The 17,843-nt window shown below is 45.6% G+C and overlaps 1 protein-coding gene across 1 annotated transcript in view; it reads right to left on the bottom strand.

Moving 5' to 3' along the window:
• Positions 1 to 5,578: 5,578 nt before the first annotated feature.
• tbk1 (TANK-binding kinase 1) overlaps positions 5,579 to 17,843 on the bottom strand; it is a 64,550-nt gene continuing 52,285 nt past the window's right edge. The window contains exons 18-21 of the mRNA XM_070900287.1: positions 17,122 to 17,218; positions 15,299 to 15,408; positions 11,478 to 11,549; positions 5,579 to 7,790 (exon numbers count right to left, since the gene is read on the bottom strand). Of these exons, the coding sequence (XP_070756388.1) occupies positions 7,739 to 7,790; positions 11,478 to 11,549; positions 15,299 to 15,408; positions 17,122 to 17,218 (331 nt within the window). The 3' untranslated portion in view covers positions 5,579 to 7,738. The remainder of the gene's footprint in view (positions 7,791 to 11,477; positions 11,550 to 15,298; positions 15,409 to 17,121; positions 17,219 to 17,843) is intronic.

The following is a 17,843-nucleotide window of genomic DNA, read 5'->3' as shown; positions in this document are numbered from 1 at the left end:
GAACAAGAGCACTGGAGAACTGGAGCACTGGAAAACAGGAGAACTGAAAGAAGAGAACTGGAGCAGCGGAGAACTGGAGAACATTTAAACTGGAGAACTATAGAACATATGAACCATAGAACTGGAGAACTGGAAAACAGGAGAACTGGAAAACAGGAGAACTAGAAAACAGGAGAACTGAAAGAGGAGAACTGGAGCACTGGAGAACATGAGAGCTGGAGAACAGGAAAACGGGAGAACAGGAAAACGGGAGAACTGAAGAAGAGGTGAACCGGAGCACTGCAGGACAGGAGCACTGCAGCACTGGAGAACTGGAGCAGTGAAGAACTGGAGAACATGAGAGCTGAAGAGCTGGACAACAGGAGAACTGGAGAAATTGGGAACTTGAGAACTGGAGAAATTGAGAACTGGAGAAATTGAGAACTCGAGAAATTGAGCACTCGAGAACTGGAGAACAGGGGAACTGGAGAACATATGAAGTAGAGAACGGGAGAAGAGGAACACTGGAGAACACGAGAAATGGACATTTGGAGAACAGGAGAACTCGAGAAATGGAATACTCTATAACTGGAGAACAGAAGAGCTGGAGAATAGGAAAACTGGAGAACGGAAGAACATATGAACTGGTGAACTGGAGAACAAGAGAACAGGAGAACTCGAGAAATGGAGAACTGGAGAACAGAAGAGCTGGAGAATAGGAGAACTGAAGAACATATGAACTGGAGAACTGGAGAAAAGGAGCACTGGACTACTGGAGAATAGGAGAACTGGAGAACATGAGCACTGGAAAACTAGAAAACTGGAGAACAGTACAACAGGAGAACTGGGAACAGAACAACAGGAGAGGAAGAGCACTGGATAATAGGAGAATTGGAGAACAGGAAAACTGGAGCACTCTAGAACTGGAGAACAATCCAATGGACATGCATGCTCAGTACTGCTCGGATTTGGCAATTGGCCATTTTTAAAGAGCCAGTTGTATGTGTTACCAGTGCTGCGTGAGAGCATTGGAAAAATCGCAGCCGCAGCTATACAAGATGCAACGCAGTGCAAGGACCATGAATTTCTTACAGGAAGAAGTGGAGGCACTAGTTACTATGATTGAGAACAAATGGCAGCAGCTGGACACCAGCAGAGGTCACATAAAAGTTCCACCAAAAGAAAAGAAACACTGGAACCAAGTTGCAGAAGATTACTGCGCAGTGGTGACGACCAAGCGATCTAGAGGCCAGTGTAAAAAGAAGTGACAGGACCTTGGTCAAGTAGTTAGTGTAAGTAATATTTTCATTTATTCAATGGAATTGTAATTGTAAATGTGACCAGCTGTATGTCCCACCCAGCAGAAAGACACCCTCTCTAAAAAGTTGCATTTTCATTTTTGCAGAGGAAGGTGGCACATAACAAAAGGGAAAGAACTCAAACAGGAGGAGGTCCGGCAAATCTGCAGCCACTGACAATCTTGGAAGTGTGTGTCCGAGGCCTTACCCTTTGTCTCCCAGTAGCCAGCTCTGCCCTTCTGGCTGCTGCTGAAACATGGCAGATATAACGCTGTCACATAGGATGAATGCATAATGGGTGCTGCCAGTTTATCTTGCATCAACTGACATGATATGATGCATGTCATCACACACGAGCTGCACATTAATGGAGTGGAAGCCTTTTCTGTTCCTGTACATCTCGGAATCCTTCAAAAGGTGCACACAAAGCGATGCGGGTACAGTCAATGCAGCCCTGTAGCTTTGGGAAGCCAGGAATCCTGGAGAAGCCCACAGCCCTGTCATGGATTGCTTGGGTGGTCATGGGGAACTTTATGAAGTCATTCCTTTGCACGTACAGTGCAGCCGTGACCTGGCGATTGGAGATATGTGTTGCATGTTGAGAGATGGCGCACACATCCCCAGTTGTAGCTTGAAACGATCCAGAGGCATAGAATGAAAGTGCAGCTGTAACCTTCACTTCAACTGACAAAGCAGTCCTCCTGATGCTTCTAGATTGCAGGTCTGCTTTGACCAAGTCACAGATCTCACTTACAACTTCTTTACGGAAACCCAGTCTTCGGACAGTCTGCATCACTTAGGTGGAGGTATGAACGCCTGTCTCGATATATTCAAGGTGGGTAAGGCCTCCTGCCTATCATCCTATGGGCTCTGATGTTCCTGATGCAATGAAATGAAAACAATTGTCTCCTACCCAACACCATGTACAAGGTATGGCATTGTCAGTGTTGCCCCCATACTTAAATTTAAACTTTGAAAGCTCAAAACAGCAGGAAAGCAGGCAGCACAGGAGACCTGGAGAAAAGTTGTAGCTCTCCAGGTCTGTATGGATGGACCACACCCAATGGTTTTGTGACTTCTCTCTTTCTCTCCTCCCCACCACCCCCACCCCCTTGTGACTTCTCTCTCTCTCCCTCCCTCCCCCTCCCCAGGCTCCAAGCCTTCCGCTCGGCCCCCCCCTCTCTCTCTCTCTCTAGCACCCCACCCCACAAATTTAAAAAAAACTTCTGAAATCCAACACATTTAGACTTCTACATTGACAGGTTTAAAAAAAAAAGTTGAACTTTATTATTGATTTTGACAGCGTTCTTGACTCCCTCCAAAATCTTCAATTTAAAAACAATGGTGTCTTTCAGCGCAGATTTGTGAATGTGCGCTGGTTTTCTTAACTCACCAGAAGGTTTTTCGGGAGTGGCCAGATACATCAACCGGAGAGAAACAAAATGTTGGCCAAACTGCGCATAAATGACATTTTTAAAAAACTGCCGCAGATTGCAGGAGGAAACTTGGGGGGAAAAAAATAAACCAGAAAAAAGGGCGTGCGCCAAAAAACGGCGCAAATAACCAGGGACAATTGAACCCATAAAAGGTATAAATGTTACTGAAATATTGCAACAAGCTCCATTGTCTCAAGCTGATACCACAGTGGTAAGGCTGTTCTGTACAAAAGCAGGAATAAAATTTTAAAAAAAGCATTTAAAAAACGTTCTTTGAAAGCTGCCTGAATTTCATTTAAATGTTTAGAGCATGGCCACACTGGCCCACACTCTGGGTGGACAGGTATTCGTACACACGCAGGACTGTGAGCGGGACAGAAGACTCAGAGTTGCAACCTGCCAGGGTATTACAACATGAGGGTTCTAATCATTCCTTACAATACTTGGTCTACCAAAAACCAGAGTAAAAGAAATTACAGAATAGGAAAAGGCGAGTGCAGCAGTCAATGTACAAAAGGTGCAAAATGTAAGCAAGGAGACAAAAACGCAGCTTAAGGCACTATTTATATATTTTACAACAGCATTTTGTTCCAATATTTAGCAAACCAGAGCATGGATGGTGAGAGCAGTGAGGTGATTCTACACAGGATGCACAAATGTGAGGAGGCAAGGTTTCTTGCTTTGTGTCTTGATTAGGGAAAATGGTCCCTTCTGTGAATCTGTGTATTTTTGCAGAATGCCAATATTTGCAAGGTGAATACAGAAACTTGTAGTTTAGCAGAGGATGTGACAGTGTTGACTAGGTCATTTTCACCTCAAGTCACGATATATTTTCTTTGCAACTTCTTTCTTCTCCTTGCTCACCTTGTACATCATTCCCAGGCCCCTCTAAACACTGCTCCAGTAATTGTGTTGATGGGTGTCTGCGTCTGATGGAACATTAACTCACACTCTCTGCGAGGAAGCGGCTCACTGGAAGGATTCTTCCACTTGAATTGATATAGCGCCTTTAATGAAGTGAAACATCCCAAGGCGCTTCACAGGAGTACTACGAGATAAAAATGACACCGAACCACATAAGTAGAAATTAGCTCAGGTGACCAAAAGCTTGGTCAAAGAGGTATGTTTTCAGGAATTTCTTGAAGGAAAGAGAGGTGGAGAGGTTTAGGCATGGACTTCCAGAGCTTGGGGCCTAGGCAGCAGAAGGCACGGCCACCAATGGTTGAGCAATTATAATCAGGGATGCTCAAGAGGGCAGAATTAGAGGGGCGCATACATCTCCGGGGAGGGGGGAGGGGTTGGAGATTACAGAGATAGGGAGGGGCAAGGCCATGGAAGGATTTGAAAATAAGGATGAGAATTTTGAAATCGAGGCGTTGCTTAACTGGGAGCCAATATAGGCCAGCGAGCGCAGGGATCATAGGCGATTGGGACTTGGTGCGAGTTAGGACACGGGCAAGCGAGTTTTGGATCACCTCTAGTTTACATAGGGTAGAATGTGGGAGGCAGGCTGCAGGCGAGTGGGCAGGGCAGGTTGCTGGTGGCTGGTTGCTGGCGGGCCAGCCTCTGGGCTCGGAGATAGATAGGTCTGGGGTGGCGCTGGGGAACTCAGTCCGCTAGTGGCCCTGGTTGTTCTTTTGGAGCCCCACATAAATATAGAAACGCTTAAAACTTATTGGCTCCTCTTCACGAGTGCACACGGTGCACAGTTCAACCTGTTGAGTCTTAAAATCACTTACCGACATCACCAAACAGATTACCTGCTCATTGACATGCTGGGTCAATTGATAATTTTAAATCCAAGATTAACAGAATTTTGTTAACCAAAGGTATTAAGGGATATGGGGCAAAAATGGGTATTTGAAGTTCGGTCACAGATCAGCCATGATCTCATTGAATGGTGGAATGGACTTGAGGGGCTTAATAGCCTCCTCCTGTTCCTATTATCCCAGTGTTGTTTGTGGGACCTTGCAGTGCATAGATTAGCTGCCGGGGGCCTCCTATATTACAAGTGACTACAGCATAAAGCGCTTTGGGATGTCCTGTGGTCATGAAAGGCGATATATATACACACAGGTTCTTTCTTTCGAAAATGGTCATTTGTGTCCTATACACAATTTACATATTAAAAGGGCCCACCACCTGAGTCGGGCAGGAGATCTGACCACACAGTGGGGTTGGGAGGGAAAGTCATACCCCGCTAGCTTCAGGCTGCTAGCAGCCCATTTCTGCCATATGGGAGGCCTCAAAATCTCTCTCTTTCACCGCCCCCCCCCTACCATGTTTCCAGTGGTTGAAGGTTTACAGAATGAGGGGTCGTAGATACAAGATTAAACGTGAAAGATTTCAGACAAAGAGCAGGAGGAAATCTTTTCGACAAGAAGGTTATGAGCAACATTCCCTTTAAGCTGCGCAGCGGCCTAGCCGGTGAGCCGGTTTTACAACGCAATAAAACCGTGTATGCGTGCAGGTTTGAAAGGGCCGCGCCGCCGAAAAAGAATTGGGGGGGGGGGGGGGGGGAAAAAGAGGGGGGACATTGGTTACTGGGCTGTGGAACGCACGACTGAAGTTAATCACTGAAGCAGAGACCTTGTCAACAGTTAAGACGAGGCCATAGAGGTGGTTGAAGGGGAGGTGGATAAAGTGTTACGCCAACCAGGCAGGCAACTAGAATTCGGCTACTGCACATGTGGAGGATAAACAGCAAGAGGACTGGCTGGGCAGAAGGCCCTGGTTACATGTTGTAATCAATAAAGTGATCATGGACAGTTCCGTCATAAATGCTGACATCGGAATGTATCATTCAAAAATCATGACAATGGTGCGGCAACAGGAAGCAAGATTTAGTAGACAGGCACACAGATGTAAGATTTTTTAATATATTATAGATGGTTTCTAATCATACAGCATGCAGATAGATATAACAGGTTGCTAAACAGGTGTTCATTACTTTACTGTAACTATAGTCTCGACCCATTGTGCAGGTCTACATTGAAGAGATTTACACGTTTCTAGATCAAAAATATTTAATATTGTCTGTAGTACTTCGTCCCGTCAACATTATGTCAATTTATGCAGGCTGCATTTTGAAACCAACTGTTCCACAAACTAAATTATTGACTGTATTGTTGATCATAAAGGGTTTGAAAATATAATTTTTTTTTAGATATTTACAGAGAATAAAAGAAATACTGCCTTATTTTCAGTTTGTCAATTAAGAGTGCAACTGGATTATAGGGGAGGGACTGGACAGCTTTGGAATCAGTGAGAATTAGTTTATGTTGTAACATCTAGTCTCCCTACCTTCTTTAAAATAAAATGTGCAGCGCTTCCATCTACACAATTCTATTCAATAGAAGATTTAAAGTTATGCATACAAATATATACAATATATACACAACATACACAAACACAAATACAAATAAAAAGGGGCTGTATTCACATTCTTTACAAAGGCACATCCAGCCTTCAAGTTCCATTGATTTCATCCGATTATTTAGCTTCCATGTTTCTATAGTAATAAATGTACGAACTGTTTCTGTCAGCTTCAACGTGGGACTCGTCTGAAGTTCAAATTTGGAAAGTAGACACCAACAATGTCTTTAGTCAAGGCCTCAGCCATACTAAACGGCCCTGCAAATTCCTGTGGCAAGTGGCACCCAGCAGATATTCGTGACGGGAAGGGGCGGTTTTGAAGCATTGCAGACAGCCCTACCATATCTCCATACGCCCCCCCGACCTTCTAAAGTCCCAAATCTGCCCCCTGTGACCGTGCTTTTGGCCAGTTTCCCCAATTCCCACTCCACCTTCGGTTTGGCTCTGACCCCACCCCTCACTGTGAAACGCCTGGGGCCATTTAGCCACAGCGGGCGCTAAATAAACGCAAGTAGCGGTTGATGAATTTAAGTAAACACGACACTATTGGCCTGGAAATCCCGGCCTCCCCAGGTCCGTACGGAGTGTGTAGGGACCCGGGTCGGCATCGCAAAAGCCCGTTTTTAAGCGCACAATGCGCATGCGCTGAAACCCGGTTTTTCCGATCTGTCAAGCTCCACAGCTCAACAGATCCTCCGCATCTCGGCAGCCAGAACATTCGCATGGGCAAGATTGTGGCATTTACTCATCTTTTGCCCAGCGGATGTCCTGAAAACTCTTGCGCCTGATAAAAGCAGGTGCATAGCCTACTTTTACAGGCGTAAGAGTTTTAAAACACACTAAACATAATAAAATAAAATTTTTAAAACACATTTTATTGTTTAAAAACCTTGCCTACTAAGGCAAGTTAATTTTAAACCATAATTTAAAAAAAAGTAAAAAAAAAAATAACTAATTTAAATTAATGTTATATATGTGGTCTATTTTTTCTATTTGTGTTTTGGATGTTGGGGGGGGGGGGGAGGTTTCTCAATCATCATAATGGGAACTCCAACTTACGGAGTTCCCATTAACTTACGGAGTTCCCATTATTATGAATGAGAAAATACCGTTCCTGGATTGGCTGCCCGGAGCCATGTGACTGCAGCTCCAACTTATGGACAACCAGACGTGCACGCGCTCTGACGCGCAGTTAGTGAAGGCCTTAGGACTGGGATCTCTAGTGGGCGCAGCAGGTTCAGGTAATTGCGCATCTTTTTAAAAAAACTTATTCGACCGCCCGCGGGAAGCAGCCGACCGGGATTTCGAGGCCATTATGTACAGATTTGTTTCAACATTACCAAAAAGCAGAGCACACCCTGCACAAGAAGTGCATTTGGGAAGACGAGGAGTGGTGTGATGGGCTATTGCCGTCGATTGATTGACATGGACAATGAGGAATGGAAAAATACCAAAATAAATTACACCAAGTAAAATAAGATCAAAAAGGGAAAAGAAACTATTCTGAGATTTAGTTTTCCTTCCATACACAGTTGACTGTTAGCCTGCATGGGTTAACCTGCCCACCTTACAACGGGCAGGATGCACTGGGGCCAATCATTGCAGGGGACAGCGGTTCCTGTTGAACCACACGGGGCTGTTCACGGCCATTTAGAAGTGATCGGTATTTTGAAGTCCTCCATCCACAGTCAAAGCTCCAAACCTGTTGGGAGACCAATACGAGATTAACATCACCGGGAATAGAGACAAACCCTCTTTGTGGGAAGAAATAGTTTTGACAGAGGACGGATTTTAGGATCACAGAAAACTCACTACCGACTCTCTTACAACTGCACTCATCAACTCCCAACTGTATAGCCTCTGGCCCTCCATTCACACCCTCACCACCACCTTTGATGCCCTAGTCCCTGTTAAAACGATTACTCGTTCTCAGCCTGGCCGTTCCCCCTGCTAGAGCCCTGATCTTCGCTCCCTTAAGCCCAGGGGACGCAGACTTGAACAAATAAGGGGTTGGGAATTTAAGACAGAGATGAGGGGGAATTTCTTCACTCAAAGGTTGTGAATCTTTAGAATTCTCTGTCCTAAAGGGCTGAAGATATTCAGTCATTTAGTATATTCAAGATCGAGATAGATAGATTTTTGGGGCCGAGATTGAGCCCCGCCCCAAAATGGGGCGCACCTACCATTTTTGAAAATGGATTGGGGAGGAGATACTGGAGAAATTCAGTACTTGGAATTTTTGGGGAGGTTGTGACGGCTGCGGGGTGGAAGAGCCCCTGCAGTGGGTCCGCCGCCCAACCAGTCAGCAGCGCCACGCTGATGATGTCAGCGCGACGTGGAAGTGCCGCGCTGATGCGTCACGACGTCCCTCCCCTTCAGCTAAAGGAGAGGGCCTATGCGAACTCTGCAGCCACTTCAGTGGTCAACACTGGGCCACCAGGGAGGGTTTTGGCCGGGCCAGCGGCCTAGCATCCAAGAGGGGGTGCCGGGCTGCCTGTTGGCGGCCCGGCCAAACCCAGGGCCATAATTGTCGGCCCGACCTGGCAGTCGGCTAACAAAAAAAAAATAACATGGCGTCGCCGGCAGCACCACCTTACCTTTAAGGGCGACTGTGCCACCAAGCCACAGAAAGGGCGAAAGCTGTCAGTGGCACCGCCGCTCCCGCGGGGCAATTTCAGGAAGGGGTCCCCACCGGTCGGTAAGGGGTCGGCGCGGGCACGTCGCGGCGGGAAAACGGGCAAAGCGGTCCCCCTACACCACTCCAAACCTGAGGAAGGACAAGTGTTTTTAAATGGCAGTCCCTCCACGGAGACTGGGCGGCCATCTGCACCAACCCGTGGGGGAGCAGGCTTGAAGGGCCGTATGGCCCACTCCTGCTCCTAATTCCCATGTTCCTGTGCAACAGGTTTTAAGCAGCGGGGGCAGGAGAGGAAAGAACAAAAGGGAAGGTCTGTGATAGGCAGGAGAGATTAAATGATAAAAGAGATGGTGCAAGGTAAAAGAGGGTGGTAATGGGAGACAAGAAAGAAAAGATGGGTCTAGAGGAGGTGTAAATGGCAACAGTAGAACCATTAGCAGCACCTGCTGTCTGGAAAAATGGGAGCAGTGCATATGATCTGCAACTGTTAAATTCACCGTTGAGTTCAGAAGGTTGTAAAGTTCCTAATTTAATATAAAGCACTTTAAGAGAGATGGGGGAGAGAGAGAAAATAAGTAAAATGAAGAACAGGTGCTGAGCCATGGTGGAAGAGTTCGACACAGTAACCAAAAGCTATGTCAAAAAGATGATGTTCGAGGTGGTTTTGAAAAGGGTAGAGAGAGATGTGGAGAGATGGTGGGATTTAGGGAAAGGTCCCACACAGGCGCTGCACCAGTGTCTCACTCATCCACCCCCCCGCAGTGCTCGCTGACCTACTTTTACTTCCGGTCCAGCAAGGCCTCGATATACAAAATCTCATCCTTGTGTTCAAATCCCTCTGGAAGCTCCTCCTCACTGCAGTCCTAGGGCATAGCCTGGCAGTGGAGGTATTTGAAGGCGAGGATTTTCAATTCAATGCGCTGGGAGATTGGGATCGAATGCAGATCCCCCAAAAAAGAGAAATGATCATATACAAACTGTGAAAATAACAGTCAGGAATGTGTGAATAGACCACAAAGTGCTCAGGCTGCTAAGTTCATTGTTTGAGGATGTACATATAGATGGATCTGCACACTTAGTTTAGAAAGGAACCAGAAATGGGAGGAGAAATCTATTTAATAAGAATTAGGAGCAGGAGTAGGCCCTACAGCCCCTCGAGCCCGCTCCGCCATTCAACAAGATCATGGCTGATCATCGACCTCAACTCCACTTTCCCTCCCCATCAACATATCCCTTGATTCATCCTAGACTCCAAAAATCTATCGATCTCAGCCTTGAATAGATTCAGAGACTCAGCATCCACAGCTCTCTGAGGCAGAGAATTCCAAAGATTCACAACCCTCTGAGTGAAGAAATTCCTCTTCATCTCTGTCTTAAATGGCCGACCCCTTATCCTGAGACTGTGCCCCCAGTTCTAGACAGGGGAAACAACCTCTTAGCATCTACCCTGTCAATCCCCTTCAGAATCTTGTATGTTTCCAAGTACAATTGTCTGTCTTTATATTATTAAAATGCTGGAAATATACAGTAGGTCCTTCAGCATCTGAAAACAGGCAGAGTGTACGTGGACTGAATAAAGGATCTTCACCCAAAACCTACCTAGTCTGTACTCTTTTCAACAGGAGACAAAATAATTCATCAGCCTTAAAACTACTCACTTTAACAAAATCCCCCCCTCAATTATCAAGGTTTCAAATGACAAAAATCTCAATTTATTTCCAGCTTTCTCTTTTTCTTTCCAGACTTTCAGTATTTCGATGTTAGCTGTGGCTGAGAAGGGAGCACTCTTGCCTCAGAGTTAGAAGGTTGTGGGTTCAAGTCCCACTCCAGGAATTAAGGGCATACATCGAGGCTGACACAGTGCAGTGCTGAGGGAGTGCTGCACTGCCGCAGGTGTTGTTTTTCAGATGAGACGTTAAACAGTCTGCCCTCTCAGGTGGACTTAAAAGAGCCCAAGGGACTCTTCAAAGAAAAGGGTGTGTCGTGGCCAATAGTTATCCCTCAACCACCACCACTGAAACAGATCATCTGGTCATTATCTCATTGCTGCTTGTGGGATCTTGCTCTCTGCAAATTGGCTGTCATGTTTCCCTACATTACAATACTTGAAAAAAGTACAGCACCTCATCTTTTGTTTAGGCACTTTACAGCCTTCTGCACTCAACAGAGTTCAAGAATTTCAGACCATAACCTCTGCCCATATTTATTTTTCCCCTTTCCTCCTTTGTTTTTTTACAAACCCCTCCCTTTTTTCTCTCGTTCCCATGGCAGCTGCCCCATCGAGACTCGTCTTTTGTTTCCTAACGTGCCATCACCATCTCTTTTTTGCCCATCATCCCTTTTGTCTCTTAAATCTCTCCTACCTTCCACCCTATCACAGACCTTTCCTTTTGTTCTTTCCTCCTTTCCCCCTTTCACTGTCCCAGCACTTCAAGAATCTGTTACAGCTCGAACTTTGCCAGTTCTGACGAAGGGTCACAGACCTGAAACGTTAACTCTGTTTCTCTCTCCACAGATGCTGCCTGACCTGCTGAGTATTTCCAGCATTTTCTGTTTTTATCTCAGATATAGCAACCGCAGTATTTTGCTTTTGTACTTGAAAAAAGTGATTTGCTGTGAAGCGCTTTGGGTCATTCTGAAGCCGTGGAAGTTGCTGTATAATACCAGCTCTTTCTATTTACAGTTATCTCTGCGTCTGCACCTTAATTTCGTGCGGCGTTTTCTCAGTTACCACATTTGGGCTGTATTTACCTTTCCAGGATGTGATTATTTTCAACAAGCTCCTTAACAACTCCTTCCATTTCTTCCTTCAGTTTCTTCATTCTAGGGAAAGATTAAAAGAATAGATATTTAAAGAGGAAGAACATGTCAGACTAACTCTGTCCACTTATCAACTGTGACAAGACCAGATCCTATTTTAAAATCACAACTCCGAAACTTAAAAAGCAATTTCTGTAACTCTGCAACGTAAAATAACGGTATGATTAATTTGATGTAGCAAGGCACCATTCAGCATCAAAAACCCCGAGACCATGTTCATTTATAAAAGAGCAGTCATCTCTCAGGATACAATGCTGCTCTTTCTTTCAATTAAGCCGATTTTCATATCCCATTGGATGGGAAAGAGTCCCAATAGAGGAAGTTCTAAGGGATATAATCCCCTTTAAGAGATTTATGTCTTGCACTATCTGCCTTCCCCATCGTACACTCAATATTGTTTAACTTCTGTTATTTATGACCAAGTTGGTTACATTTTAAAAAGTGCACTTCTCCCCCGAGACACATTCTTCATGAGACGAAATATAATTTTTTGTGCCGGTCACATACGCCAAGTGTGTGTTTATCTCTTTCCTAATTGATTACCTTCTACTTGTGAGATACAGTCAGTGTTCATCAATCAGGAAACCATCCTCCCAGTAGATCATATTCCAAACAAAAAATTCTCCTCAATCACATTCTGGAGGGGAATCTAATTACTAAAACAGTTCCTCAAGCATCCCACTATGTACCACCAACAAGCTTGTATTTATATAGTGTCTTGAATGTAGTAACACGTCCCAAGGCACCGAGCCACATAAGGAGCTATTAAACACATGGCCAAAAGCTTGGTCAAAGAGGTAGGTTTAAGGAGTGCCTTGAAGGAGGTGCGAGGTGTAGAGTCACGGAGAGATTTAGGGAGGGAATTCTAGAGCTTAGGGCCTCGGCAGCTGAAGACACGGCCGCTAATGGTGTAGCGATAAAAATCAGGGATGCTCAAGAGGCCAGAATTGGGGAATACTTTGAAGTAGAATCGTCCCCTCAATGCTCATGCACAGTGGGCCTGGTGCATATACACTGGTGTCGAAAGACTGGCCTCAAACTGGATTACTATTACAGATCACTGTGATTTAGTTATTCGAATGCACTCCCGGCAGGCCTCCCTAGTTCTACCCTACATAAACAAGGAGGTAATCCAAAACTCGGCTGCTCATGTCCTAACTCGCATCAAATCCCATTCACCCATCACCCCCTGGGTTCGCTGATCAACATTGGCTCCCAATTAAGCAACGCTTCAATTCTAAAATTCTCATCCTTGTTTTCAAATCCTTCCATGGCCTCTCGCCCCTCCCTATCTCTGTAACCTTCTCCAGCCCTATAGTCCCCCGAGATGTCTGCGCTGACAATTCTGGCCTCTTGAACATAGCCGATTGTAATTGCCTCGTCATTGGCATCCGTGCCTTCAGCTGCCTAGGCCCTAATCTCTGAAATTCCCTCCCTAAATCTCTCCGCCTCCCTTTCCTCCATTAAGACGCCCCTTAAAACCGACCTCTTTGACCAAGCTTTGGTCAACTGCCCCAACATCTCCTTATATGGCTTGGTGTCAAATCTTGCTTTTGGATAACGCTCCAGTCACAGATCCCAATCCTCCCACTGATCCATCCTTGATTGCAGGTCAAACATAGGCTCAGTTCACTCGGCTTTCTGCAGGTGCCTACCCTGGTGCAGCTTTCAATTTAAACAATTGTTTGTGCAAATCTGGATTAGAGGGAAGAACTGGTACCAGCGATGGGGGGACATTCAGAGTTTCTTTGGAAGTTTTACACCTTTCGATTATTCGGCTGCCTTGAGTCGTCAAACAAGTGGGAACATAAGAATTAGGAGCAGAGGTAGGCCATTCGGCCCCTCGAGCCTGCTCTGCCATTCAAAAAGATCATGACTGATCTTCCACCTTAACTCCACTTTTCTGCACTGTCCCCATATCCCTTGATTCCCTTAATATTCAATAATCTATCGATCGCTGTCTTGAATATACTCAACGACTGAGCCTCCACAGCCCTATGGGATAGAGGATTCCGAAGATTCACCACCCTCTGAGTGAAGGAATTTCTCCTTTTCTCAGTCCTAAATGGCTGACCATGACCGAAGGTGCCTATGACCACACAAATTGTCCACCATCCATTGGAAGAGCAAGTCTGATGTGTCAGATGAATATTTTGGTGAATATTCTCTGATTGGGCTAACAATCTGGATTTTAGAAGAATGCGAGATGATCTCATTAGAGCATAAGATTCCGAGGGGGATTGACAGGATAGATGCTGAGAGGTTGTTTCCCCTGGCTGGAGTGTCTAGAACTAGGGGGCATAGTCCCAGAATAAGGGGTCGGCCATTTAAGACTGAGGGCAGGAGGAATGTCTTCACTCAGAGGGTTGTACATCTTTGGAATTCTCTACCCCAGAGGGCTGTGGATGCTCAGTCATTGAGTACTGTATATTCAAGGCTGAGATCGAGAGATTTATTTGGATTCTAGGGCAATCAAGTGATATGGAGATCGGGCGGGAAAGTGAAGTTGAGGTCTAAGCTCAGCCATGATCTTACTGAATGGCGGAGCAGACTCGAGGGGCTGTATGGTCTACTCCTGTTTCTAATTCTTGTGTTCGTAATACTTGTTCCTATGGTCTTAAATCTAGAGAGAGGCACCCTCGTGATTTACTACCCTGACTATTCACTTTATCGATGGTTTGCAGCACTTGACAATCCAGTAAATCAATTTCCCCATGTTAATTAAACTAGGTAAACTGGTTGTAAATTAAATCTGTATAAACATAAATCAATATAAACGCTACAGGTTCCCTCTCGGCAGTCGAAACCTATGGGAGTTCAATGAAGATCACAACCTGATGAAGACCAACTTTTCTCTGCCAAGTTGGGACAGTCTACGGGAGGTAGCCGTACATGTGATATAAACTAAACAGCGATAGAGCTATGGTTGGTGAATTGGCAGCCAAGTTCTATCACAGCACTGAAAACTCTTATTTTACATAAACACAATACCGCGGAAGCTGGAAATCTGAAATAAAAACAGAAAATGCTGGAAATACTAGCAGTGCTTCTGGACTCAACATTGAATTCAACAATTTCATAACCATTGCTCCCATTTCATCGGTCGGCAGATGTTTGTGGTGATTCTGCTATTCCCATTCCCATTTCCTCTCGACCCATCTTTTGTTTCTTTACTTGTCACATTACCATCTCCTTTTGTCTTGCACCATCATCCCTTTTGTCATTTAATCTCTCCTGCCTTCCAGCTTTCACAGATCTTCCCTTTTGTCTTCCCCCGCCTCTGCACTCGCTTAAAACCGGTTACATCTCTAACTTTTTCCAGTTCTGACGAAGGCTCATCGACCTTGTAATGTATGTACCTGTTGAATATGCTCACAGGTTTGTAGAACTGTTGAGTTGGGAGTAGCTTAGCCAGTCACGTGATGTTCACAAGACTCAATAAAACCCTAGCCAGTTGGGTTCAGACGATCCACGATGTGGCAGGTGGTTGTGAGCCTGGTGGAAGAACTGGTAATGTGTAGTGGGATTGTTAAACCTTCGCTAATAAACCAACTAGTTCTTAATAGCAATGTGTTGCTATGAATTCTTGAGGAAAGAACCCATGAAGCAAATACATTACAGACTCGAAACGTTAACTCTGTTTCTCTCTCTGTCTCCACAGGTGCTGCCTGACTTGCTAAATCTTCCCAGTATTTCCTGTTTTTATTTCTTTATTTTACATATTCCGCTTGATATCAACTCAAAGTATTTACCCAATGGTCATTTCCATCAAAGTGTTCTGACTTGGGTAGCCTTGGGACACAGCAGGCTTCCAGTCACTAGACGTTGCCATAAGCGCCTTTTGAGGCAGCAGCTCCTGCAGCTGTGACAGCAAAATGGGAACAAGAGGGAAAGAGAGAGATGGAGAGGGAGAGAGAAGACTTCTGTCATAATTCAACATAATGTTTTTGTATAACTCAAACCCACCATAACCAACCAACAAAGTGAAGCTCAAACAACTCAAGAAGCTGGTACACAAAGCAGCCCGCTTGATCGGCACCCCATCCACCACCTTAAACATTCACTCCCTCCACCACCGGCGCATCGTGGCTGCAATGTGTACCATCTAACAAGATGCACAGCAGTAACTTGCCATGACTTGTTCGACAGCACCTCCCAAACCCGCGACTTCTTCCACCTAGAAGGACAAGGGCAGCAGGTGCATGGGAACACCACCAGCTCCAAGTTCCCCTCCAAGTCACACACCATCCTGACTTGGAAGTATATTGCCGTTCCTTCATTGTTGCTGGATCAAAATCCTAGAACACCCTCTCTAACAGCACTTTCACCACAAGGGCTGCAGCAGTGCAAAGCGGCAGCTCCCCACCATCTTCTCAAAGGCAATTAGGGATGGGCAATAAACGCTGGCTTCGCCAGCGACGCCCACATCCTAGGGACGAATAAAAAAAAAGTAACTTGGAGTACGATAGTGTCATGGTTATGGTACTGGGCCAACAATTCAGAGGGTGCGAGTGCGAGTGCCAAGTCCCACCGTGGCAAAAAATCTGGTCATTTGTGGGCTGGCAGCGGAAAAAAAGACAGATGGAAACGGCCAAAGAAACCAGTCACCAATGTTCCCGTCAAGCTGACCGGCCACACAGCAATCCGGTCCTATGTAGCTGGCTCACCGGCTTTGGAATGGAAAAACTGCGCGAGTGGAAATTTGAATGGGCCGTGCAGCCCATTAAAAGGGCTGCACACCCTCCAAAAAAATGAAAGGGAACATTGTCCATCACCCCTACCTGGCCTGGCCTATGAGCGACTTAAGGGTGCCAGTTCTAGTTCGACGTATTCATCACATGACCTCCCACCTTTAACGGCCACCACTGGCCTCCCGATAACCCCATCCTCTCAGGCCTCGCCAATTGAAAAGCGAACAGACTCCTCACCCAAGTGGATGGTTCTTGACCATCAGTCAATCAGCCTTATTCTCATCGCCAATATTTTTACAACTAATAAACAAAAGTGTTCAAGGAAACTGAATAAAAACATATATTTTGCGCCTGGGTTTCCTCGCAGCAGTGTCCTGGAGGTTAACCTTCAATTCCTGGAGACTCCAGGACAATTGTATAGCTCATTCACAGGGATGTGGGCATCGCTGACAAGGTCGGCATTTATTGCCTATCCCTATTGTCCTCGAGAAGGTGGTGGTGAGCCACCTTCTTGACAACGGATAGGCCATTTCAGATGGCAGTTAAGAGTCAACCACATTGCTGTGGGTCTGGACTCTCATACAGGCCAGACCGGGTAAGGACGGCATATTTCCCTTCCTTTAAGGGCATTAGTGAACTAGGAGGGTTGACAACCCAAGTGTGACTCCAGCTCCACATGGTTGGCTCTTAATGACCTCCGAATTGGCTCGGCAATCCACTCAGTCAGGCAATTAGTCAATCAGGCATGACCAGAGAGGGGATATCACCAACTTCTCAGGGCAATTAAGGATGGGCATCAAATTCGGCCTCGTCAGAGGCACCCATGTCCCGAAACAAATTTAAAAAAATTGTTGGTCATCTCTCCAGAGAACAAATAGCTGTACCTTTTTGATGTGCTCTTGGTGCGTAAATACTTCCTGCTCGATGTTTACAAACTGATTCGCCACATTCAGCATCTGCTTTCTCAGGAAATTCATCTTCCTGTGGAAGAAGCAGAGCTCATTACAGCCGACTCATGCTACAAGTCATTGGCCTACAGCAACATTCCTGTTACACGGTCATTGGCCTACGGCAACATTCCTGTTACACGGTCATTGGCCTACGGCAACATTCCTGTTACACGGTCACTGGCCTACGGCAACATTCCTGTTACACAGTCACTGGCCTACAGCAACATTCCTGATACATTACCGAAAGGATTACATTTCTGCAACTAAATGGAGAAAACTACAACAATCAGAACACGCAACCACAACTTGCATTTATATAGCACCTTCAATGTAAGAAAACGTCCCAGGGTGCTTCATTGGAGCATTACAAGACAAAATTTGACAAAGAGCAAAGTGGAGCGATATTAGGACCAACGTTCCCGCGATGCTGAGTGATCTGGAAGTCCCACACAGGCCACTCACCAGCTTTTATATGGGAGAAACTGCACATGTGTGAAAATGGGCCACACAGCCACTTAAAGGGACCGCGCACCAAAAAAAAAGAGGGAACATTATTAGGACAAGTGACCAAAATGCTTGTTCCAAGAGGTAGGTTTTAAGGAGCAATTTAAAAGGAGGAGACACTAGGGAATGAATTCCAGCGCTTAGGTTCTGGG

The sequence above is a fragment of the Pristiophorus japonicus genome, chromosome 15 (assembly GCF_044704955.1).
Source record: "Pristiophorus japonicus isolate sPriJap1 chromosome 15, sPriJap1.hap1, whole genome shotgun sequence".
Lineage (NCBI taxonomy): Eukaryota > Metazoa > Chordata > Chondrichthyes > Pristiophoridae > Pristiophorus > Pristiophorus japonicus.
The sequence above is the reverse complement of the archived record's forward strand: the minus strand, read 5'-3'. Positions and strand labels throughout refer to the sequence as shown.